The following is a 24,980-nucleotide window of genomic DNA, read 5'->3' on the forward strand; positions in this document are numbered from 1 at the left end:
CATGTTGTACAGCAGCTGTACCCGCACAGGTAACAGCACGGTCAGGCCCATATATGCACGTACAGGAGAAAGCAGGTGGGCTCTCTTTCTGGACCTTGAATCACTGATCTGGAATTTTACCCTTTATAAGCCCATGCCATCTCCCTGCCCTCCCCCCACAAACAGTACTGTCCAGAACAGAGCAAGGGCTGTTGATTTCCCATGCCACTGGAGGTGCTTTATTCAGTTGTTGGACTGTTTGTTTTATTTTGCTTTGCTGCTGCTTCCTTTCTTAGAGTAAAAGCAGCCTGTTCTCAGCTCTCAAGGTTGTGCCTTATGAAAGTCCAGCCACTGATCATCAGTGAGTTGTTTTGCAGCCCTGGACTCCACTTTCAGGTTGTGCCAATGTTTTCAAGGACTTTGTTACATGCCATGCTTCAGCTGCACCTCATAACAAGAAGAGCTGGTATCAAGCTCTGGTTCACACAGCAAGCTTTCGTAACAAGTTGATAACAAGCCCAACAGGCCTTGTACAGTTAGCCAACGGCCAGGGCCTTCTACTAGCACCGGTGCTCTTACTGGGCACAAAAATGATGCACCTGTGGGCAGTGGGCTCTGAACAGGCCGGTGGTAAAGTCGGCTTCTATCCTCATTGGAGCACCAGGACTCTCCTTTAGCTGCTACGAGATGGGAAGAAACAGCTCCGTCTGGTGTACCAACAACTAACTGTCGCGGTTACTACTTAAGTGTTTTACTTGCTACTGCAGCATTAAACGCTTCAGTGTAGCGTAGTGCAATAACAGTTTAGGATGTTCCAAGAACAAGCAAATACAATAAATGCTCAAGTACAGCAGAGACAGTAAACTCTCCCTCATGAAAGAAATATGACAACCATATTAACATAAAGCTGATGATTAGTTTCTGTAAAAAGCTGTTAACTTATTATCTCCTGTTTTTCAAAAGCTGGTAGGAAGCCTATTGCTGTAGAGAACAAAACTATGCAGCCAAAAAAGCCACTCTGAGTAGCAGAAATCATGCATGCTCCATCAACAATGGCAGAGCAAATGTATTTTCAGGTACATTCTTGGATTTCTCCCCCAAGGAAGCAAGGGTTTTAGAAGCAAAGGCCCAACCTTCTTTTCCTCTTATTAAACATGCTAATTCTTGATTTTTCATATGATGCTCTTCCTTTATATATGTTTTGACCCATTCTGGCAGAAGTTAAAAATAACCAAAAATTAGAAATAAATAGTTATTATGAAAATAATGTAAAAATACTTGTCTGAGTCCTGAACCATCAAAATATATCCAAGAATTTATTCTTTAGGAAACAAGGAAAAGTGCAGTGTCGTGTATGAATTTGCTAAAATCTGTTACTATATACACTAAAAATGCCTGTTACACAATTTTCAAAGATCTTTTTGAAAATCATTCAGTGCATGTGTAAGTCGTCTTATTTTATCTTCCATGGCTTTTTTATGGTTTGCCATTTCCTGAAGAAGCTGCCTCATTTCTTCTTCAACGCAGTAAACCTGAAAGAGCACACAGCGATTAAATAGGATTTTTGCTTTTCCTTAATATACCCAACCATACAATCTTGGCTATTTTTAAACACTCATAAGCAATGCAAGAGTAACATGCTTATGTTTAAATAAGCAATGCACTACTTTTGACACTGTATGCAGTAACAGAATTTTGCTTTAAAAAAAAGTATTAATTTGCTAGGAGACAGTGAGTAACATACCAACACAAAAATACCTACTGCGTATGCAACAGGAACATATGTTAGCACTGGCACAGGTGAATTAAGTGGACTATATGGCATAATCATCATTATTCTTGCCTGTATAGGTAAGGGAATGTTTAGCTATTGCCTCATAACCAGCTACACAACATGCCACTTTACTTGAATCCAGAACCTCCTGATGGTACAAGTTCTAGAGATGTTTTGGCTGTGCAGAGTTTGAGTACTAAACCAGGGCTGTTTCTATCCACAGACTAGCTGAATAGATACAGACAGGTGACTTCCAAGCACCACTGTTTTAGCAGCTGTAGAACAAAAATGCAAATGCAATAAACATACAAATTTAGTATTAAAATTACTTTTTCATTTGCTGCTTCAATTTGTTTTTCCTTTTCATTTGCCAGCTGCAATAGCTCTTTCTGATGAGCTACCAACATTGACCCAAGTTGTTTTCTGAAAGCATCATCCATTTCATGAAGCTTTTCCACAGCAATCCTAAAAAAGGATTAATAAATAAAATCAGTCCTGCAAACAACTGAAGTATCTTGTTTTGTCTAATTTTGCCTTTGATAAAGTTTTAATAACATAGGCACGAAAACAGTTTTTGCAATATCTAGCTCCAGATGTTCTGTTTTCTCAAGTACATGTTCTAAGTCTATGCACCATGCGTAGGGCTTCTGGCATTCCTCTTAGAAGCATTTAATCACTAACAACACAAAGATTCAGACTTGCTACTGTCAACATGGATAAGAATTCCACCTGTTTTCCAACACATACTTATTACGCTTTTGCTTCCTGAGAAGTCAATGACTGAACTATGTGATCCTGTAAACAGACTGTAAGCCTGTCTCTTACAGAAATAGAAAAGCATCTGCTTCACAGTAGTGAAGCCTTTCCTTGGCTTCAGGCAAATTCTGCTTTTATTAATTCTAAAATAAGTAGCAATAGAAAGCAAGACAAATTATTCCACTATGCAATTAAATTACAATGAAATTTTGAAACAGAACAGAATTATTCGGGACAAAATTTCAGTTTCACTCCAGACCTTCCAACATGTAATACTATTGACTATTTGAGGTGGCTGGTTTTTGTGGGTTTTTTTTTTTTTCATTTGTTTGTTTTAAATCAAACTTAACCATAAAGGTATTTTCTTTCATTTGTCAATGACACATGACCTTCCTTAAATAATAGTGAAAATGTAATTAATCAAAGTGTTCAATTAAAAAATGTAAAGCAAAAAAGCCTTAGTCATACTAGCTTATTACTTCAGTAACAGTGTGATTATCGCTGCTAGATGCATATACAGTTGTATTAACTAGCTAATCTTTTCTTAAGAATAGTTGGGAGGGAGGAAGGAAATAAAATAAGAGAAAGGGGCCAAAGAATAAAGTAAAAACCACACTAGCAATCTAAGCTTATCACAGGCAGCAGTCTACTACACATCTCCATAATGCCAGATGCATTTGAAATAACTGAGCATCATCCAAGTCCCTGATTATTTTTTGGGTTATAAGTATTTTCTTCTGTATCATCTCATATTTACTGTTAATTGCTCAAAAAAATTAAAAATTGACAGTGCAAGAGGAATAATAAAATAAATAAAATACCTATTGCTACCTGTATGGGAAGGGAATGACAGGTAACTTATAAACAGTCTGTCTGGTCACATAGCAAGTTTCGTGGGAGTGTTGATCTGCTTGACGGTACGAAGGCTGTGCACAGGGATCTTGACCGGATGGATTGATGGGCTGTGGCCCATAGTATGAGGTTCAACAAGGCAAAGTGCCAGGTCCTGCACTTGGGCCACAACCTCATGCAATGCTACAGGCTTGGGGAAGAGAGGCTGGAAAGCTGCCTGGTGAAAAAAGAGTGTTTGTGAGGGAACTGCTGTTTAGCCTGAAGAAAAAGAGACTCAGGGGGGACCTCATCCTCTCTACAACTACCTGAAGGGAGGATGTTCCAAAGTGCTGTTGGTCTCTCCTCCCAAGTAACAAGCAATGGGATGAAAGGAAATGGCCTCAAATTGCACCCGAGGAGGTTTAGACTGGATATTAGGAAAAATTTCTTCACCAAAAGTGTGAATGTGCATACATGTGGCATTTAGGGATATGGTTTTAGTGGTGGATTTGGCAGTATTGGGTTATCGTTTGGACTTGATCTTAAAGGTCTTTTCCAACCTAAATGAATCTGTGATTCTGTGATTTTTTAATATTGTTGTGATAAATATTGAGGATCTGCCCTCAATTTCCTATAAAGCGCAGAAGCTATTTTCATCATCCTGCATAATGAAATACCGTGGCCTCTCTTGTAAGCCCTAGTGCTGGCCACAGAATTAACCTGTGATTTGCAACCCATGAATCCAGGTCACGAGCTGGAAGGGTTACAGGCTCATGCTCAAAGAAATCCTGCTGCAGACTGTGCTCCTTGTGCACAAGCACCTTCACTACATGACTCCAGCCAGCATGTGTGATGCCTGTAGAGAGTCTCTATCATGTAAGCGTAACATGGAGTTTCCTCACTGAAAAAAGCAAAAGCACTGTGGTGGAACAGGCATACTAGGGAGGAACAAATGTAGGCTCCAATTATTCAAAGAAATTGGGAACACAGCTAAGAAGTTTACAGGAGGAATGTTTAACCGAATTCTAGTTCCACAAAGTAAGTCACCTGTATAGTAAGAATTATTTCTGCACACACAGACTTTGCACCAACTGTGCTCACCAAGTACTTACGAAAGTATTATGCATTCTTTCACTGCATAATCAAACATTTTTGCATACTTATTAACAGTGCAACTCTATACTAACTAAGCAGTCACAAAATAAGCTATTAAGGTGCTCACCTCTGAGTTTGAAGACTTTTATCTCTCTCCTCAGTCAGCTTCTTCTCTTTGATATCAAAGTTCTCCTTCATTCGTTTAACCTGCACCTCCAGATGGCTTAATATTTCTTCTTTACCTTGCCACTTCATTTTCAGTGCACTGAAAATAAAATGCACATATTTACAATGAGTGTAGATAACACCTAGGAGGGCTGAAAAAAAGGTTTTCCATGCTTTAATTTTTCCACGCTTTCATTTTTCCACATTTCTGTGGGTTTTAATAGCAAGCAAGTACTCTCTGAACATGGAATAACTTCAGATCAGTGTTGCACAGTCATAATCATAAATTATTGCCACTTGTATGTATCACCTGTACGCATTCTTAATGTCATCAAGTTCTACTTCTTTCTCTTCTAGCAATTGCTTTAATTCCTCTTTTCTTCCATTTTGCCTTTCTAATTTTTCCATTAGCTCTTCAGATTCAGCAGCTTTTTCATCCAACTGTACTTGAAAACATTTTTGAGCTTTCAGGTTTTCTTCTTGCTGTTTTCTGATTTGTTTATCTTTTTCTTGTAAGCCCTTTAGAAGATAAATATTTTAGAACATGAACACCCTTCATTTTAACTTTATTGGCACCCTTTAAGAGGATCTGTTTAGTCTATGGCGGAAGGAAGCAGAGAGGAACATGTGAAAGCTTGGTGTTCTAAATGTATTATTATATGAAAAGTACTTAATCATCAAAACATAAATCTGAAATTGAAAGCAATTTACAACTCTAATACAACTTATTCTATATGCACAAATCACTGAGTTCACATTCTCTTTGCTCTGATAAAGTCTGAAGTCTCTAAATGAGATGAATTAAAACATAGTAGCTCTGCTGTTAAAATAGTAATTTACAAGAAAATAAACAATATTTACATTGTAAAATAAGCAATCTCTTCAAGAATCTTTTTCTGCTTTTCTGTTAAACTCACATGAAGAATTATGCAATCCTAGTTTTTCCTCTCTCAAAATCATTATCAAAAGTAGCTCAAAGCGAGACAAAAAAGAAAGTCTTTACATAAACAGCTTCAATGAAAGATTCAAAGTAGCATCTCTGTACATCAAGTTTATACAAGGCTCTCTTCTGCTCTTGGTGAAATTAGCTGCCACTGTCAGCCTAATGGTGCTTTCCAAGTTGGTAAACTAGGAGGGCAGTCAGCTTTTATCACAAGCTTTACAATAATTTGCACTGCACGCCTTAGTTTTAGCTAAGCACACAAATCGTCAGACATGGCACTTACTTCTTTTAATCTCCTAATTGTTTCTGTCTGATCATCCACTATTTTGTTTTTAATTCTTATAGTATCACTGTCCTGTTCCTTTTGCTTTTTTAACATCTCAATCGCATTTGTTAAAACTTCAATTTTTGCCTCCAGTTTTCCCCGATCTTGAGCAAGATGAGCTCCTAGATAAAACAACATATTGACACTATAGCACTCATTTTACAGATGAGTTCAAGATGTATAATGAGGGAGGAAGGCGAAAGTAAGAACTACCTTAAAAAACAAACATGACTATTTTGTCTACTGGAAACATTGTAGTGCAGGTAACACTTTAGAGGACATGTAGAGCTGAAGGTCTATCTTTTTATCAGAGAAGTTTTCAAAGGATAAAGTCAACAGTATTTCTCACAGACCCAGCCAGTCTTAAAGAACCCACAAGGTGGTGCTGAGTCATGTCAATAAGAAGAATGAAAAAAGCCCAAGCTTTATTTCACCCAGTATTTAACACTTCTTAAGATATATACTGAAATTTTCACATTAGATTTAGCTGATAGACAAGCAGCATTACGTAACACTATTTACAAATCCTTGTTTTCTTAACTTCATATTTAAAAGTTCTTTGTGTAACATTAAGGTATTTTGACATTTAGGTTAAACAGATAAATTGCGTTTACAACTTTCTCCCACAATTATTATAACTGCTGTTACAGTTCCTGTAATGACCTGCATCCTACAGAACATCTACTTTTGTATATCTTTATCACTGGGTAAGATCAACAGAGATCAGTAAGATCCAGAGACCACAGTTACAACTATACTGGAGTGTTTATGTGAAAGGTATGACACTGAACATCACCATTCTTTTCGGAAAAAGAAAGGAAAAAAAATTTACCCTGTTGTGCCAACTCCTGCCCCCATACTTTTCTTTCCATTTTTAACCCATCAATCACAGATTCCTGGGCTGTCAGCTGGGAAATAAGCTTTCCATTTTCTTTTTTCAAAAGCTCAACCTGGGCAGCCTTCTGTTTGTCCTCCTTGACTACAGTTTCAAGTTCTCCAGTTCGACACTGTATAAATGAACATTGGAAAAAGGACAATAAGATCCTTGAAAACAAGTATTCAAAATTTCAAATCAATACTAAGTGGTAGGAAAGCAATGCTTATATGCAGCAAATTAAGTTAACTGAAGAATATTCTGCTTGCATATAGGGTTCTACCTGCATCTCTTCCCAGAAATGAAACAAATGTTTGCTTCAAATAGACATACTTAGATACCAGAAAAATGTAAAGCTGATTTCTAAACAGCCACCTTAAATTATCAATACCATTAGAAAAGTCTGTTTAGAATTATAAATGCACAAGTTAAAAAAAACCAAACCAAAACAACAACAACAACAACAAAAAAAACCAGAGAAAAGAAACAGAAAGTCTAGTTAAGACACTAAAAACCACATTAAAAGAAAATGGACAGAAGCTGGGATGAATTTCCTACTCCCTATGATAAAGATTTATCTTCAGTTATGAAGGCTACAGATTACAGGTGCTTAATACAGTTATTTAACTTTGTTTGTAGCAGCACCACTGACTGGCAGGATGCTATCCTATCCAATGTTTGGACACCCCAACAGCAACACGTAGGGAGTAAATGAGAAACAGCTGTGCAGGGGTTGCACTGCACAGAAGTGTTAATACAAAGATGGACTGGATCACACAATGGTTTAAAAGTTATGTTCCTAAGATTTTTAAGATTTAACAAGGTAGTACTGTAATGTTAATATACAGTGATCAGTAGTGTAAGATAAAGCAATTGTGCCCACAGTATTTAACATCAGGCAATTAGAAGATAATTACTAATACTGCTAATTTTATGCAACTCTGAGATATGAAGCTGCTAGTAATGACTCTTGATTGTTCAATTTAATTGCTACTTCACATACAGTGACCACTGGAGAACCATGTTTCATTATTTTGAATTTACAAAGATGTCAGGGCTATTCATTAAGGTTTTTAAATCTCAGTTTAGAGTGGCCACTTGATTATATATAGAATCGTAGAATCATATAATAGTTAGGGTTGGAAAAGACCTTAAGATCATCAAGCTTCAACCCCCCTGCCATGGGCAGGGACACCTCACACTAAACCATGTCACCCAAGGCCTCATCCAACCTGGCCTTGAACACCACCAGGGATGGAGCATTCACAACTTCCCTGGGCAACCCATTCCAGTGCCTCACCACCCTAACAGTAAACAATTTCTTCCTTATATCCAGTCTAAACTTCCCCTGTTTAAGTTTGAACCCGTTACCCCTTGTCCTGTCACTACAGTCCCTGATGAAGAGTCCATCCCCAGCATCCTTGTAAGCCCCCTTCAGATACTGGAAGGCTACTATGAGATCTCCACGCAGCCTTTTCTTCTCCAGGCTGAACAGCCCCAACTTTCTCAGCCTATCTTCATACGGGAGGTGCTCCAGTCCCCTGATCATCCTTGTGGCCCTCCTCTGGACTTGTTCCAACAGTTCTATGTCCTTCTTATGTTGAGGACACCAGAACTGCACACAGTACTCCAAGTGAGGTCTCACAAGAGCAGAGCAGAGGGGCAGGATCACCTCCTTTGACCTGCTGGTCACGCTGCTTTTGATGCAGCCCAGGATACAGTTGGCTTTCTGGGCTGCGAGTGCACACTGCCGGCTCATGTTCTTTTTCTCATCAACCAACTGGTTATGCTCACAAGGCAAGACATGCACTTGTGAAGACATGGGTGAGGCTAGATTCTGCTATATGTGGAGCAGTATTTTTGAGAAACTGAAGTGCAGGATGCATGAATACAGGCTGATGTGGAGTGCTAGGTTTTAGTGCAAGAGGAAATGTGTCAAAGTACCTCGTATGGCATTGCTAACTTTTACAAATAAAATATTACAAAAAAATTCATATATGCAGTTGAAACGTTTTGAAACAACAAGTACCTTTAGGTTTGCTGTAGCTTCTTCATTTGCTTTTGTTAGTTCTGCTATCTTTGCTTTCTGTTCTTTCACTATGCTTGTAAGGTCTTGGATCACACTTGTCATCTCTTTTTCCTTTTGTTCAAACTCAAAGACGGCTTGTTTATGTTCAGCTAGATCAGCAGTAACATTTTCAAAACCCTCTTTCACCTAAAGTTTTATAAAGACAGGACTTGAAAAATGTTAACATTTGGAAAAAATGTGTACACATACACACAAATGACATTTCAATTTCAAATAAAGGAAGAAATATAAGTTCATCAACAGTACTTGAAATTAGTATCTTAAACTTGTTTTCTATCAGTTTGTTGGTGATACTTCAAAAAAACCCCACCCAACCCAGCCAAAAAAGCAAAATAAACAACAACAAAAAACCCCACCAAACCACTTCCTCCCCCCAAAACCAGCCCCCAACACCTCAAACCCAACAAATTTGAGAGAACTACAACTCCACCTAGATTGTTGTTAAATGTTCTTTTTGTCTTACCTCTTTAAATCTTTTTCCTTCAATAATTAAAGCTAAACGAAATTCATCTTCTAACTCTTTGTACTTCTGGTTTAATGTATTAATTTTCTCCTGATATTCTTTAACATGCTGTTCATGCCTCTGCTCCTCTTTAGCCACTGCTTTTGACAAAGCATCTTGAAATTCAGGTCCATTTAAAGCAATTCGGGTTTCAAGTTCTTTCCTGAAGTTATCAAACATATACTTGAGACAAGACCTGCAGTATCTCACAGCTGTTTCAAATAATTTCCTTAGTATTTCTTAAAAAGGATAACAAATTACATAATATAGGGGATAAATTCCGTAGTTTCACAGACAGATTTCAGTCTTCTATGACAATGGCTCAGGGATAAGGAAAAGTGTTGAATACTATTAAAACACCCAAAGGGAAAATCTTTTTAATTCAGACTTTCGTAGAAATTATTCAATTGCTCTTTTGCTGTTAGTTAGCATTTGTTTGCTTTGCTGATAACAAAAATCTGAAAGAGATAGTGGAATAGGGAAAAAGCACTCCACAGCCAGATACCCTCTTTTTTAACTTTATTCTCTTTATCCTCTCTTTACCATTCTCTTTACCCTCACACTAGACTCTTCCTTCTCACTCAGACCCAAAACCTGAAAAGCAGAAGCAATGGGGACCTAAAGGGTTCCAGGATAAGCCTCCTTCCTATCTGGAAGCACCCCTACAAGAGAATGTTGAAGCAGAAGTAACCTGTACTTTAAGACTATTCTGTTCATCTGCTTTAAAGCACAAACAGAAAACATATCCACTGTCCTTCACATTACATCTTTTGGAGATTTGAGATAATAATTGGAGATCTCAAAACACAGCTATCGGATTCTTCTCACCTAAACCTTCAATTACCTTGGTGTCTGAATACATTTAGCCTTGTAAATTGAACCACCACTTGTTTCTTTAGTTAGTACATATATGTGATTGTATTAGCTAAACGGTATGAACTTATCTTCAAGTATACTTAAAAAAAAAATAATTTTGAGAGGAAGATACCGGTTTTTTGAACACTGTGTTATTGTATACATGCAGATCAGCTCTTCAGACAATAATTTGAATGTGATTTTATTTTTATCTGATTATTTTCTGGATTAAAGATCAAGTATTTAAAATAAAAAGTTCAGCCACAGAATAAGACAAGAACCTATCAAATGAGAGGCTGGAAGAACACAGTTGCCTACATGGACTTATGAGTCAGGAATCTACAAGATAGGAAGATGCTCTTAAATAAGCAAGAAAAAGGGTGAGATGACATCTACATTTTTACAAAGACCATCTCTCCCATTAAAAAAACAAAACCAACCCCAAACCCACAAACACACACTGGCACTTTGCAGAACACATTTAAACAAGACATATTTGCAACAGTAGCATCTCTATTTGTGAAAACAGAGGATCTCATACCTTTGCTCTTGCTCTCTTAATATAAGAAGTTCGTGTAGTTGTTTTACCTTCTCCTTCTGTTGTCGGAAGGATATTCGAAGTAACTGTATTTCCCTTTCATTTGCTGACGCTTTAAGCTCTGCTTCTTGCACCTGTTTCATCTGTGTAGAATTCATAGAGAGCACCAAGATTTTCTTAAAACTGCAATCTGTTCTTTATGTCTTATACCAGAATACACGGGAGCAGGTGCTTTAATACGGTGTTATACATATCTACGTGGGCCATTAAGTTCACAGCATGCTCCACAAATGTCAGGGTTTTTCATAAAATTTTATGGAATTTTATTATGTTACCTAGCTCAAGACAAGGGAAGTTGTTGGTTTTTTTTTTTTCTTTGTCTTGTTTGTTGTTTTACTTACTATGTATTTTACACTTGCAGAAATTTCAGACAAGATGTCTAATATTAAATCTTTGCTTAAGTTACTACAACAGAAAAAAGCAACTTTCATGAAGAACTGAGAATGTCTGCTTAATTTATAAAGAACTTGAGAATGTTTTTCAGAAGCGGAACACATGTATGGCAGAATGATTTGCCCAATTACAAACTCTCATATTGTAACACTTTTATTAGTTTCAAGCAAAACATTTGTATGTATTCAATATAACTTTTTTTTAAACAGTTACAAAAATCTGTATATTTCCAAGTTATATGTTTAAAATTGCTGAACAGAGTTGCTTCTAATGATTTTAGGAAAAAATGAAGAATCAGTATAAACACCAGGTGGCATGCTCTGCTTTTTCCATTTAATGCAAGCTTTTATGAATTTTGTAATTTGAAGCCTTATACAAACAAACCTATATTTTTTAACTCAACAAGTAGGAATAAAAAGATATGAAAAAAGTTATGAAAAAGGTTTTAATTACTCATGAAATGGTAATTCAGAACCAAGACACTTAAGAAGGCTGCAAGTTAGCACATGCCACAGAAACAGCAGAGGTGATGTTAATGAAGATATTCTTACTCCTTATCATTACTTGTGGCATTCATCTTGAGGCTTTTGTGCTCAAGCAGTGAGAAGTAACAACTTAACTATCTTGTCAACCTGTCCTAAGCAAATGGTCTTCACATTTTGTATTTACACAAATTTTATCTCTCAATTGTATCAATTGCATCAAGAGTATCAATTCTGTGATTATCAAATCGATTAGTCTTAAGTGTCAGTAATCTAATGGCAGAGCTAGAATACAAGATACAACCTAGTTTACTTTCCAACTCACAAGAAAACAAACACCCCCCTGCAAACCTCACAAAACAAAAAAGAAAAAATAAAATAAAATCCCAAATTGTTTTCTTCCAATTCCATCACAACTGTCCCCCTCAACTGGATTTTTGAAAGATCAATCAAAATGAAAGACAAAAAAAATCAAGAGCTGTATTGAATGTCCTGCACTGATGAATAAAACATTGTTTTCAATGTTCAACATCACCTGCAATGTCCCTTAAGATACATATGTGCTGCATGTTATGAGTTCCAGCTTGAGAATGTTGGAGGTACCTAAAGTTCATACATTAACTTCAGTTGTATGAAAATTGTTGAGAGACTTGAATATGAAGCTAAGTTCTCGTATTAAGCCTTTTCATGAGTAACATTTACATGAGCCCCACTGTACTGCTGTTGTTTTGTGGATGAAGTAAAGCAATTCTCTCCAAAATTGAAACACTTAAACCCAAAGATTTCAAATGAGAACATATGTAAATTTAAAGACTTCTGGAAAATATTTACACATTTAGATGCATAGTAGCTTGTTTATCTTGAATCCCTTACAGAAGTAATCTAGTAAAATTGACTGAAGTCCTTAAGTGGTGACTACCCTGAGTAACCAAAATTTACCCCTCAAGCTAACTACCAATGTGTACTACAAGAAAGCTTTATAAAATATTCTAGAATTTGTTAATCTTGGAGTTGATAAAATAGGCTAAAGGTATATTAAATCTGAACATTCAGAAAGAGAGTTTAGTTTCTAGAGCACCATGATTATTCTTCGAAACATAATTAAAGAGTATTTGCTAGAGGATCTTAAAGACAGGAACTTAATGAAATTTTGCAGTTAATAAAAATGATGCTACTATTATCAAAAGAGACTACTTATTTCTACAAACTCATTAAAAGAAAATTAAAAACCTCATACACCAATAAGGTATTTTCTTCCTTATAGGAAAGGAAAAAAGAAAACCAAACCAAACAAAAAAAACAACCACTCTCCTCCAAATCACTAAATTTAGTACTTTTCAAAGTGACAAGCAGGTACCTGATCTAAACTGAAGGTCACTTCTAGATCCATAACAGCTTCTGGGTATTTACAGGTAAGGAAAAAACACAATTAAAAAAAAAAAAAAAAAAAAAAAAAAAAGGAAGAGATACTCAGGTGCCTAAACAGAATTCTGAAGCCAAGGGTGGCTACTTCATAACTTGAATGGCACTTGGAGATCAGTTGTCAGCACACTCCCCAATTCTTTTTCTTTTCAGGGTATCTGAATGATCAGATTTCCTACAGCACCATACTAGTGCTTCAGAAGTTCTTCAGTGACACAGGAATGGCCTAATATAAGAATATAATCAAACAATTGGAAAAGATATTGGTAGATGCAGCATTTGGCCACTGAAAATTCACCAATTAATTATTATGACAGATACAGTGGCAATATCTGCTTCAGCATCTTCCATGTTATGTATTTGTACACTGAACAAAGTACCTCTGACAAAAAAAAAAAAAAATCATCATTATGTTCTCAACTTTAAAACAAACTCAAAACCACTTTAAATTGTTTTGTTCTGGTGGCAATTAAAAGCACGTAATTCTCTAAATCAGTAAAACAGACAGAACTACCAGATTTCCATCCTGATAATAAGATCGTTATTGATTTCAGCAACATTTTAGAAAACTTGTTATTCCTGAATATTGTCAGAAAATACCAACTCTCCATGTTAACAGGACTTGTTCTCCTTTACCTTAAGGCCACATCACATGACATACCTCTATTTATAAGAGACATTAACTGACAATTAAAGTGGATACTTGTTATTAAATATGATTATGAAGAAAAAAAAGCCCCAGCTTCTATCGTGGAAAACTCAGACTTAAGGCTTATAAAATCTAGTGTTTCTTGATACCTAGGATTACAGTAGCTATCCTGTTGCTATTGTATTATTTATGTATTATTTACCCATGAAAAATATTTACCTCTGTTGTTCGTTGCTGCAGTCGCTGTGTCTCCATCTTGGATAGCGTTTCTTCTAAAGCTTGTATGGCCTTCTGATATTCTGCTTCTTTATTTCTTGCCTGATTTAACTCATTAGTAAGCCTTTCAGTTTCACCTTTCAACTGTTGTACATCTGCTTGCAGTCTTGCTTTAATATTTCTCTCTTTCAATATCAATTCCTTTAGCCTGAAAATAAATGCAATAAGGTTGTATTAAAAATATTTTATTATTTAGGTTGATGTCAAATACATTGAGAAAAATACATCAGTAAGCGTTATAGTACCCTATCTTGTTCTTTGCTGAGTTTTACTATTTACAGCACTGCCATGTAAAACTGTTAAAAAATATGTAAAATATTTCTGAAGCTGTGCACAGCATCACTATGTGGAGCTTCATTTTAAAAGAAATGAGGCTAGAGACAGGTTCTTCAAGAAAATGGCATTTTACTTTATACAGAAATTGAACATGTTAACAATTTCTAATTTAATAATTTTCTTCAGAAAAAACTGAAATATCCTTTAATGCTCTAATGATTTTTGATACAAGATCTACCTTACAAGAAAAGGAACATAATAAGCCTCTTATTCAAGGTGGTAATAAATAAAGGCGGAAGTGAACCTAAAACAGAGGAAAAAAAATGAGAAATGATCACAGCCAGTTACAGATGGTAACTCAGGAAGCATTTGGCTTGTTTCTTCCTTACAAGAAAGAAAATGGGTCTTTTGATAAATACAATGCAGTTAAGACAAACAGAACAGACATCTCCAATTACAGCTGACAACAAACAATGCTGTTAGGAGGGAGAACTTTTTTTTCTTAAAAAAAGATGCTGCTCAGAACTTACAAGGATGATAACAGCAGCCTGTAGAAAGATATACTAGGCCTGACCTGGACAGCATATTGCCTGTTGGCCAGCTCTGCCCTGCCAGAAACATCTTTGTTCAAGCGCACTGTACAGGAAAAAAGAACCCCAAAAAACACCAAACCAACCACCGTAGATGGAAAGGAAGACTGGAAATTGGAAGCCGAAAGTATGAGATGAGACAGCCACTACAGCCTGTGCTGAACAATTATGATACAGACTGCTTGGAAAATAATGGCTAGAATATCAATACTGTTCTGAGACAAGAACAGGAAGAAAGGAATTTCATTAGGTAATAGTGAGAGAAATTTTAACACTACTACTTGCTGCATTATTTTCCAAGTACATTGTTTAAAGCTGTTCTGCTTTCTTAAGACTATAAATTGAACTGTCTTAAATTAAAAAAAAAAACCACCCAAACAAACTCTTATACTGCAGCACTGTTTCACTACCTGTCTGTAGTGTATACAGCCATACTCTGAATACTCTTTTCTTCTTTTGCGTGTTTCTGTAGCTTTCTGACATGCTCTATTAATTTCTTCTCTGCTTGCTCTGCTTTCCACCTCCTTTCTTTCTCCTGATCCAGTTCTTGAATCAGCACCTTAGAAAGTATATGATAAGCATCAACTCACTAGGAAACGCTGAAGTGTAGCCAAAAATTACAAAAAATATTCATAACTGTAGAATAAGATTTTTTTGTCTTTCTGGAACTCATGGATGATAGAGGAAAGTGCAAGCGACCAGACCAAATAACCCCATAAAAATGAAATAAAATAAATTCTCTTCCAGCTGACACTACAAGAGCTCCACTATTTTTTGATACTATCTACATGCAATTATTTTTTGTCACCTCCAATTTTAAAGTTTCACCAGGAGACATATGCTTTGGCTTCAGGTGAAAATATATTTCACTTGAAATGATGCAAAACATACTTGGTATGTTGATTCCTCTGTGGCATTTGAATTAATTTCTTCTACTTTTTCTATATTGTTCTGTCTTCCGGTTAGCATTTCAGCTTTCTTTCCCACTACTTCCAAGTATCGAGTATCCGATGATGAATTGAGACGAGAGTCTCTCTGACTGGAGTATGAACACTTTGAGGAACACTTCTTCTCTTCCCTGTAATAGCAGGGCATCAAGGTATAGTTAAAAACATGCAAAGTTTAAACAATAACAGGGGAGTCAGGCTTTTTTCCAGAACAAAATTTTACAGTTCTTTGTAGAAGCTGAATTTTAGAGAGGTTCAAAACTACGTAGAAAATAATTTGCAAGCAGATTGTAAACCAGCTAAATTCAAATCTTCAGCTGTAAAAAAGTATGCAATACTAGTAGATGCTATCTGAAAAAACTCCTATGATCATAGACAATTAAAACAATTTCAGAAAAGCAGGAGTTGTAGAGCTGCACTGGCTGACTAAACTAATATATTCCAAATTATATCATCTTCTACTCATCACTTCTGATATTTGCTACGTAAATCAAGCAAATTACCATGACATCCTCAGTTTCATCACAAAATACAGACAGTTACATTCTTGACTACCGTTCTGACACCATGAATCTTTTATTCTTTTTTTTTTAATGACTCACTTCTGTCTGTGGAGAATTCTTCTGTCACCACAATTTAAAACAAAGATGACACTGTAAGCTGTTAGAATTCTGAAAGTGTTTTGGAATCTTCAGTGCAATTTCCTTTTCACCTAAAGACAGAAAATGCTTATATACTGAAATGACTGAGTGAAGCCTCAGTAGCTAATAATTTCTAGAGCACTATTAGCAGAGGTAATTTACCTAACCTACTACTTTCAGCAAAATGTTTCAAGTTAAACTACATTCATTCTGACAATATTCAGCTTAATTCATTCTGGCTTCATACATGGCAAACATTGGGATACCTGTCAGTTACTTTGTTCTTGAGAGGATGCACGTGACACCTTGTAGATAACCTAGTTCTATGGTAAGTAGGGACCTTGCTTCTTTTTGTAACCTTTCTGTTCTTCTCTTTCCTGCTCTCATTTTCACTCTCAGAAGTTGGATCTGTGTCTCTCTTAGCTTTGAGAACGTTTGGAGGAGCTTCCCTTCCTGAGGTATCAGATACCTAAAAACAGACCGAAGTTTTATCTATGCATATTACCCTTTCTAATTGGCTAATTTCTAACACTTATTCAGATGCTACTTTTAAAAAGTTCACACAAAATAATTTTGATAGAAGAGTAAATAATTGCTTCTGAACAACACCTTCCCTCCTTGTAGGGAGGGAACAAAACATTTCATTGTTTTAAACTTAAAATAAGCCCAACAGAACAGCATGCTGGAGAACACACAGTTCTGAAAACACCTTTCTGAAACACATGAAATTTGGTAAAATCCTTAGGCACAGAAGCTTGGTGCAAAATGTGGAACAAACAGCACTTAAAACCAAAGCCACCTTGCAAACATGTAACATACACCACAAGCAGTTACAAAAACACACCTGGCAAACATATCAGACCAACTTGACGAATTAATGAAATTAATTTTCACCAACTCTATAATCCAGATATTTTGCTGCATTTCATATTTTATTCTGGTTCACTTACTATAGTGATGGCTTCAGGGTAAAAAAACCAGAAAACAATTTTCTAATACAGTATGATCAGATAGTTCTCCTAATTCCATACATTATGGTTTTTATTCAGTATGAAAGTTTTTGTGACTTACTCAGTTTTAAAGACTTGGTTTTGGTTTTTTCCCAGTTTCTCATAATTATTAAGAACACATTAGCACTAAGTCAGCACACACATAGCAGTAGAAATGCTCCAGCCTGTCCCAGCTAGCTTTTGAATTATCAAAAGGTAAACCTCATTTTACAAACAAGACTTTCTGTACAATTATAGAAAAAAAAAAAATCACCTTTTGCAGTATCTGTGAAATCTGATCTTCCATTTTTTTAATTCTCATCTCACTGTATATTTTATCAAGTTCAGCCTTCTCTGGTTCTGAAGATGAGACAAGCTCTGTAGAGGAGCTGATGGAATTCTGTTCCGGTATTTTTGTACGTTGACGGAAATGAGCTAACGCCTGGTCGATATGTGGTGTCACTACTGGCCAGCTAACATAGTTCTGTCAAAAGGAAAGACAACCCTTGTAACATTAATGAGTTACATGCAATATATAAATAAAATTTATCCATTTTCAAATCAGTACACAGAAACTACAGCACCTGATCTTTGGATGAGGGACACCCAGGTGAAACCAAACAGCTCCAAATGTCTTCTAAACGCTGAAAATCTGAACAGTTTTTTTCTGCTGGGTCCACAGGGTCACCAGAAGTATTTCTTCCATCTAGAGCTATTAGCTGGGGCAACATCTGAAGAACAATTTCTCTATAACCTTGAGGAAAACAAAGTGCATTTAAATTGAAATAAACCCCTAAAGAAGATGGCAGGGTACATAAAATGCACTAGACATCTTAAATTATTAACTGTATTTGTAATAGAACATAAAAAGTGTAGTGAGTTACCTTGTCTTGCCTTTCCCCATCCATAAGGCTTTTGACAGACATTATAAAACAAATTGACTGGGAAACTGCCTGCCTGCTCCTGGTCTATACAAACATTTTCCCACCACCACAAGCACACAGCAGTAGCATGGACAAACTGTTAATATCAGCTTACTGCACCAAAACAGTTGTATCAAGTGCTAGGGTAGACACAGTAATAGAAAGACAAGTTCTAACAGGGCTTAGATAACGTCATCGTTTGATAATAATGTCATCCTTTTTCTGTGAATGAAATAAGGCATTATGAAACTGTAAGACATTGAAATGAAATTTCTTTAACGGGATTTGGGCTTCTGAACACTGTAGTTCCAAAAATGCCACCAAAGAGGTAGATATGAAGAGGTATGTAAAATGCTTACAGAAAAAACTAGTGTAACTTTCTAAATTATCCAGATAACTTTAACAGTCCTGTTACTGCTTCCATGGTGCCTGAATACATCTGTAAAACTCACTCATGTGTGCTTTTGACAACATTACCTAGGTCCTTTTTTGTCTTCTCTCAATTATCTCCAAGAACTGCATACATACACCTTTATCAGTTACGTACTCATAATATGACTGCTATTTTGTAATATAATTCCTACTATTCTGCTCTTCGTAATGAAATTCTCTTTGAGCTACCCCAAAAGTATCAAGCCCCCACTTCCACCTTCCTGTAGATTTTCCCCTCTTATACACAAATAAGATCAGCATCAAAACAGGATGCTACCACTTAACTTGTGAACACAGGCTGTAACACTTAAAGGCCACAAAAACCCTATACCAAAACAAGAAGCTCTAGGCAATGACACTGAAAGTGATATATCCACATGCATTTTTCCAGCTTGTCTCCATGCTGCCTAATGAAATCCTTGCCTACCACTTTGATGAAAATGCTAATTACTGCAGAGCATCTTAGAGTCCATCACTACTTTCTGAAGCTGTGGGAAAAGGAGGAAAGGCTAATAGTGCTTATTACTGATCTTCCTCTTGTGACCTCTCACAGTAGACCAGTCAGTCTCACCTCTGTGCCTGGCAAACTCTTGGAGCAGATTCTCCTGGAAGGCATGCTAAGGCACATGAAAAACAAGGTGCTTGGTGACAGCCAGCATGGCTTCACTAAGGGGAAATCCTGCCTGACCAATTGGGTGGCCTTCTATGATGGGGCTACGTAATTGATGGACAGGGGCAGAGCGGTTGATGTCATCTACCTGGACTTGTGAAAAGCCTTTGACACTGTCCCACATGACATCCTTGTCTCTAAATTGGAGAGACATCAATTTGATGGGTGGACCACTCGGTGGGTAAAGAACTGGCCGGATGGCCGCACGCAAAGAGTTGTGGTCAATGGCTCAGTGTCCGGCTGGAGACCGGTAATGAGTGGTGTCTCTCAGGGATCAGTGTTGGAACCGGTCTTGTTAAACATCTTTGTCGGTGACATGGACAGTGGGATTGAGTGCGCCCTCAGCAAGTCTGCCGATGACACCAAGCTGTGTGGTTCGGTTGATACACCGGAGGGAAGGGATGAAGGATCCAGAAGGATCACGCTTGTGAGGTGGGCTGATGCCAACCTTATGAAGTTTAACCATGCCAAGTGCAAGGTCCTACACCTGGGTCGGAGCAATCCCAGGCACAGCTACAGGTTGGGCAGAGAAGAGACTCAGAGCAGCCCTGCAGAGAAGGACTTGGGGGTGTTGGTCGATGAGAAAATGAACATGAGCCAGCAGTGTGCACTCACAGCCCAGAAAGCCAACTGTATCCTGGGCTGCATCAAAAGGAACGTGACCATCAGGTCAAAGGAGGTGATCCTGTCCCTCTACTCTGCTCTCGTGAGACCTCACTTGGAGTATTGTGTGCAGTTCTGGTGTCCTCAACATAAAAAGGACATGGAACTGCTGGAACAAATCCAGAGGAGGGCAACAAGGATGATCAGGGGACTGGAGCGCCTCCCGTATGAAGATAGGCTGAGAAAGTTGGGGCTGTTCAGCCTGGAGAAGAAAAGGCTGTGTGGAGATCTCATAGTAGCCTTCCAGTATCTGAAGGGGGCCTACAAGGATGCTGGGGATGGACTCTTCATCAGGGACTGTAGTGACAGGACAAGGGGTAACGGGTTCAAACTTAAACAGGGGAAGTTTAGACTGGATATAAGGAAGAAATTGTTTACTGTTAGGGTGGTGAGGCACTGGAATGGGTTGCCCAGGGTGGTTGAGAATGCTCCATCCTTGGCAGTGTTCAAGGCCAGGTTGGATGAGGCCTTGGGTGACATGGTTTAGTGTGAGGTGTCCCTGCCCATGGCAGGGGGTTTGGAACTAGATGATCTTAAGGTCCTTTCCAACCCTAACTATTCTATGATTCTATCTATTTCCCATGCCTGTCCTTTTTCTACATAGCTCAATATCTCTCTGTACATTCTTCAAATTCTTCACCCACCCACCATATAATACTCCTTTCCTCCAATTTCTGCAATACTTTCTCTTCCTATCCCTCTTTGTCTATCTCCCACCTTAACCCAAAATAAAATGTGAAAAATTGAGCCTTATCAAGGCACACAACAAACTGCAATTTGGATAATAGGTTGGGGGTGAAGGGAATTTTTTTTTTTTTAACAGAAAATTGATTAATTTTGTCAGAATTGAGATTTCTGCAAGCTGGCTGGTTAAAGAACAAACATGTAAGCTTCAGGACCCAGCTTACAGTTTAGGGAAACCACTGACCTAATGAGTACAAAGCATCTACCTGAGATCCATACCTGCTGTTTGACAAACTGGATTGGCTTTTCCATTTTTTTCCAGTGTCAGATGTGTCAAAGAGCACAGCCCCTTTGTACACTGAACTAAGTGATTAATATTCTTTACACAGTTGCTGTGAAGGTCAATATGGCTAATCTTATGACTGGTTCCATGAAGGCACTGAAATCCTGAAAATTTGAGAAAAAACACCAAAGTAATGATTTCTGCTACAGTTCCTGACTAGTTTAGAACAAATTGCATCTTGATAAAAGATATTCAGGAAGTTACACATCATAATATCTGGAAATTTCATAACATCTGGAAATTTCATAACAACTCCACATTCCTGTCTACATACATTAATTAGCTATGGTACCCTCCACAAAAAAAAAAAAATCAAAAAAAAGCTGAGGAGCTTTAAAGAAAGCTTAGTTTCTAATTGTTAAGCATGTAGAAAAATAAACATTTTGCTTCAAGTCCCTTTTTATAACTTGGATCATTAACAAAATTGTTACCAATGTTCTTTTAAATTTTCTATTATTATTATTAAATTTTCTATTATTATTATTATTTAAATTTTCTATTATTCCCTTCATTCTGTAGCTTAAAATCTTGGTTAGAAGTAACAACTGAACATTCCAACAAACAGATTTAGAAGAGACATATCATAGACAAATCCATAGCATAGACAAAGCTACATTTCTGTCCTATAAAAAGAAAGATATGAATATTTTGGAAATATCTTCTGAGACTATTGCTTTTTTCACTTTGGAAATAAGCTTGAAAGGTTTTCTGTGCCACTTTGTGAACAAGCTCAGCTCACCACACATAGAATAAATTCCAGTTTAGAACAACCCTTAATGTTAGGAACTTGAAAACTGCGAGTACTTAGAGGAATTGCTACCTTTCACAGCATTACTCAGAATCTGGCTGAACTACTAGAAACTTCTAAAAATATACTTGGTCAAAACTAGAGTGAGGCAAATGCTTTTTATTGCACTGTACATACTAAGGTCACTTACCAGAGAGATCATGTATGTGATTATATGACAAATTCAGCATATTTAAATTATAGAGTTTTTCCAGTCCTAAACAAAATGAGGGAAAAAGAAACAGCAAGATTTTCAAAAGAATGTTCTGCTTTGATCAAATCAAACCTTGCAGAGCAACTTTCAAAAATCCTAACCACAAATTATGACAGTGAACTATAATCATAATATAAAAATCAGGTTTGCCTTCTAAATTAAGGCATTTTGCTATGATAAGGCTTACAGAGACTACATAGTCTTGTTGCAGTTTAAACCTAGCCAGCAACTAAATACCACACAGACATTCACTCACCCCTGCCTCTTCCCCTCTCTCCAGGCAGGATGGGGAGGAAAATCAAAAATATGTAGACCTCACAAGTTGAGATATGAACAGTTTAATAACTAAAGTACAATATAACACTAAGGGAAATAACAAGGGGAGAGAATATAAAACTAAAAGGGAAAACCATAAACACAAGTGATGCACTATACAACTGCTCACCACCTGCAGACTGATACCCAGTTTGACTCGAGCAGCATTTGGTCACTTCCAGGTAACTCCCTCCAGTTTACATGCTGGGCATGACACGCTGTGGTATGGAATACCCCTTTGGGTAGTTTGGGTCAGGTGTCCTGTTTCTGCTCCTCCCTGGCTTCTTGTGCTCCTCCTCATTGGCAGAGCACAAGAGACTGAAAAGTCTTTGATTGGGGTAAGCATTTACTTAGCAACAACTAAAACATCGGTGTGTTATCAGCATTGTTCTCAGACTAAAGCCAAAACACAGCACTGCACCAGCTACTAGGAAGAAAACTGACTTTATCCCTGCTGAAACCAGGACAACCGTTTTTAAAATTTACATCATAATGTGGTTAGTAGCTCAACTAAGTTCGCATAACCTTATTATGTGCATACTTTCCAGAAGCAAGCTTTAACACAACTCTTAGAAAAGCTCCATTTGTTGCTAAATGGATAGAAATAAATATTGCAGACCCTCCACTTTCGTTATCAGGTTACAGGATAAACTCAGGGTGCGCAGATTAGCCAGGGAATTTAGCCCCTCGATCCGGCGGATTTGGTTTGACGACAGGTCTAAATGTTGCAGGTTCCGGAGATGACCGAGACCTTCGATCCTGGTGATGCGGTTACAGTGCACATTGAGCGTGTGCAGCTCTGAGCTCAGGGAGACCTCCAGCAAGCTACCAAGGAAAGGCACCTGTCATCAGCAAGGCAGCTTCATTCTCAGGCTGCTCCACCCAGCACGGCGCCACGGCATTCCCTCACCCCAAGGGCCCAGCTGCCCGCAACCTCCCCACACGCCAGGGGCCCAGCTCCCCATGCCTACTAAGCCTCCGACAAGCTCCTCACCTCTGAATCCCCTTATTCACGAGGTAAAGCTCTTCAGGAATAGCGCGTTCCCCCTCCATACAGCCGCTTACTCGTACAAACCGCCGCTTTACTTCAAACTTCCCTCCCTTCCCACCTGCGGCGGTCCGTGCTTTACGGCTAGAACGCAAAACTCCTTCCAACAACCCCACCGCAAAGCAGCGCTGTGGGCGGGCTCAGGGGAGGGAGGCGGGGGAGTTGGAACATGCGCAGGGCTGCATGAGCGATCTCGTCCCGCTTGTGAACGAGCAGCCCTGTGGGACTGGTCTTGTACTTTACTCGTCGTTCCTCGTGGGAGCTGGGTTCATACAGACGGCTGTGGTGAATTCCTATCAGCGAGCTGTCTGGGGCTTTGGATATTTTTATAACTCGGATACAGTATTAAGAGTTTACTGCAGTCGTGGTTCAGAGCTCGCCACTGGCTCAGCAGATCTGGCCCGGCTGTACATCGGCAGCGGTCACAAAGCACCTCTGTAGAAGAGGCATTCATAGCGCCCTGAAGCTCTGGCAGCACTTGGAGTATCGGCTCGGTACTTGCCTGTGTCCTGCCTGCTCAGGGGCAGAGTGCTTATATCTGGGATTTCCACCCCGGTATTTGTGCGTGGCGTGACTCCCACTGGATTCTGAAACAATCCAAGGGATGGGCTTAGCTGCTGGGGGATTCTGCTGGGCATGAGTGGGGGATCATGTGCAGCATGGCCTGTCTGCACGGCTGGGAAGAGCCTCTGGGTGACCATAACTAGTGACAGGACACTGGCTGTTACATTATGGCTAAGACTTTGAAGAGAAATATAGCTAACGGTGAATTTTAGTAAGGCTGGGTACGTGTTGTAATAGACTTTTTACTTGGACTGGTTACTGTACATGCTTTTTAATATTGGTGCTGTTGTAGTACCCCTTTACAATACCATATTGACATTGCTTCATGAATGGCTTTGTTTTTAAGGGCACCATGGCATTGCTGTATAAGTTTACAGCACATCATGGAACATTTGATTTGGAAAATAGAAGACCATCCTGATAAGAGGAAGGGTGGATTCATCAAACCGTCTACAACTAAAATAGGTGTCATTTCCAGTGGGCAGTTCATACAGCTGTTGCTGGGAGTAAATGGGTCTCAGCCCATCTCTTGCGCTTTACTGCAGGGGAAGTCTAACAAAGTCTGGATGCTTGGTTTTTAAATGTTTGCATTTACACAGATGAGTGCTACTTTTCTACATGCTCACCAGCCACTAGTTATTAATATCTGTTACTGCAAAATTCCATCAGACTTTTCTTCACACACTACAGCCCAGCAAGGAATGCATAGAGCAGGTCATGCAAATGTACTTACATTGATATTTTATCAGGCAAATACTGAAGTAAACTATGGCTAGTATGGAAAGCTGTGTAGGATGCAGGTATGCATTGTAGCATATCACAAAACTGTGACTTCCCCATGTTTTTTCATTTGCCATTAGCTGACTACCAGCTGGGGTCGGTTGTC

At 38.1% G+C, this 24,980-nt stretch overlaps 1 protein-coding gene across 5 annotated transcripts; it reads right to left on the bottom strand.

The window, feature by feature from the left end:
* Positions 1-328: 328 nt before the first annotated feature.
* Positions 329-23,625, bottom strand: LRRCC1 (leucine rich repeat and coiled-coil centrosomal protein 1). 5 transcript variants are annotated; one of them, XM_080639728.1, is made up of 19 exons: positions 23,477-23,625; positions 23,102-23,307; positions 22,105-22,170; positions 21,103-21,270; positions 18,036-18,205; positions 17,726-17,935; positions 16,729-16,931; positions 15,766-15,952; positions 15,285-15,433; positions 13,952-14,156; positions 10,730-10,869; positions 9,295-9,496; positions 8,772-8,957; positions 6,701-6,875; positions 5,827-5,990; positions 4,911-5,119; positions 4,563-4,700; positions 2,083-2,218; positions 329-1,511 (listed from the first exon to the last, which is right to left on the bottom strand). In XM_080639728.1, the coding sequence occupies exons 1-19, from the start codon at positions 23,533-23,535 to the stop codon at positions 1,389-1,391; spliced, it is 3,096 nt and encodes a 1,031-aa protein (XP_080495854.1). In that variant the 5' UTR covers positions 23,536-23,625; the 3' UTR covers positions 329-1,388. The 5 variants fall into 5 exon arrangements, with proteins under 5 accessions (XP_080495854.1, XP_080495855.1, XP_080495857.1 ...); XM_080639729.1 differs by lacking the exon at positions 21,103-21,270; XM_080639731.1 differs by lacking the exon at positions 23,102-23,307 and having other exon boundaries at positions 23,477-23,591.
* Between the last annotated feature and the right edge of the window lie 1,355 nt (positions 23,626-24,980).

Source organism: Psittacula echo, assembly GCF_963264785.1.
Source record: "Psittacula echo genome assembly, contig: SUPER_2_unloc_1, whole genome shotgun sequence".
Lineage (NCBI taxonomy): Eukaryota > Metazoa > Chordata > Aves > Psittaciformes > Psittacidae > Psittacula > Psittacula echo.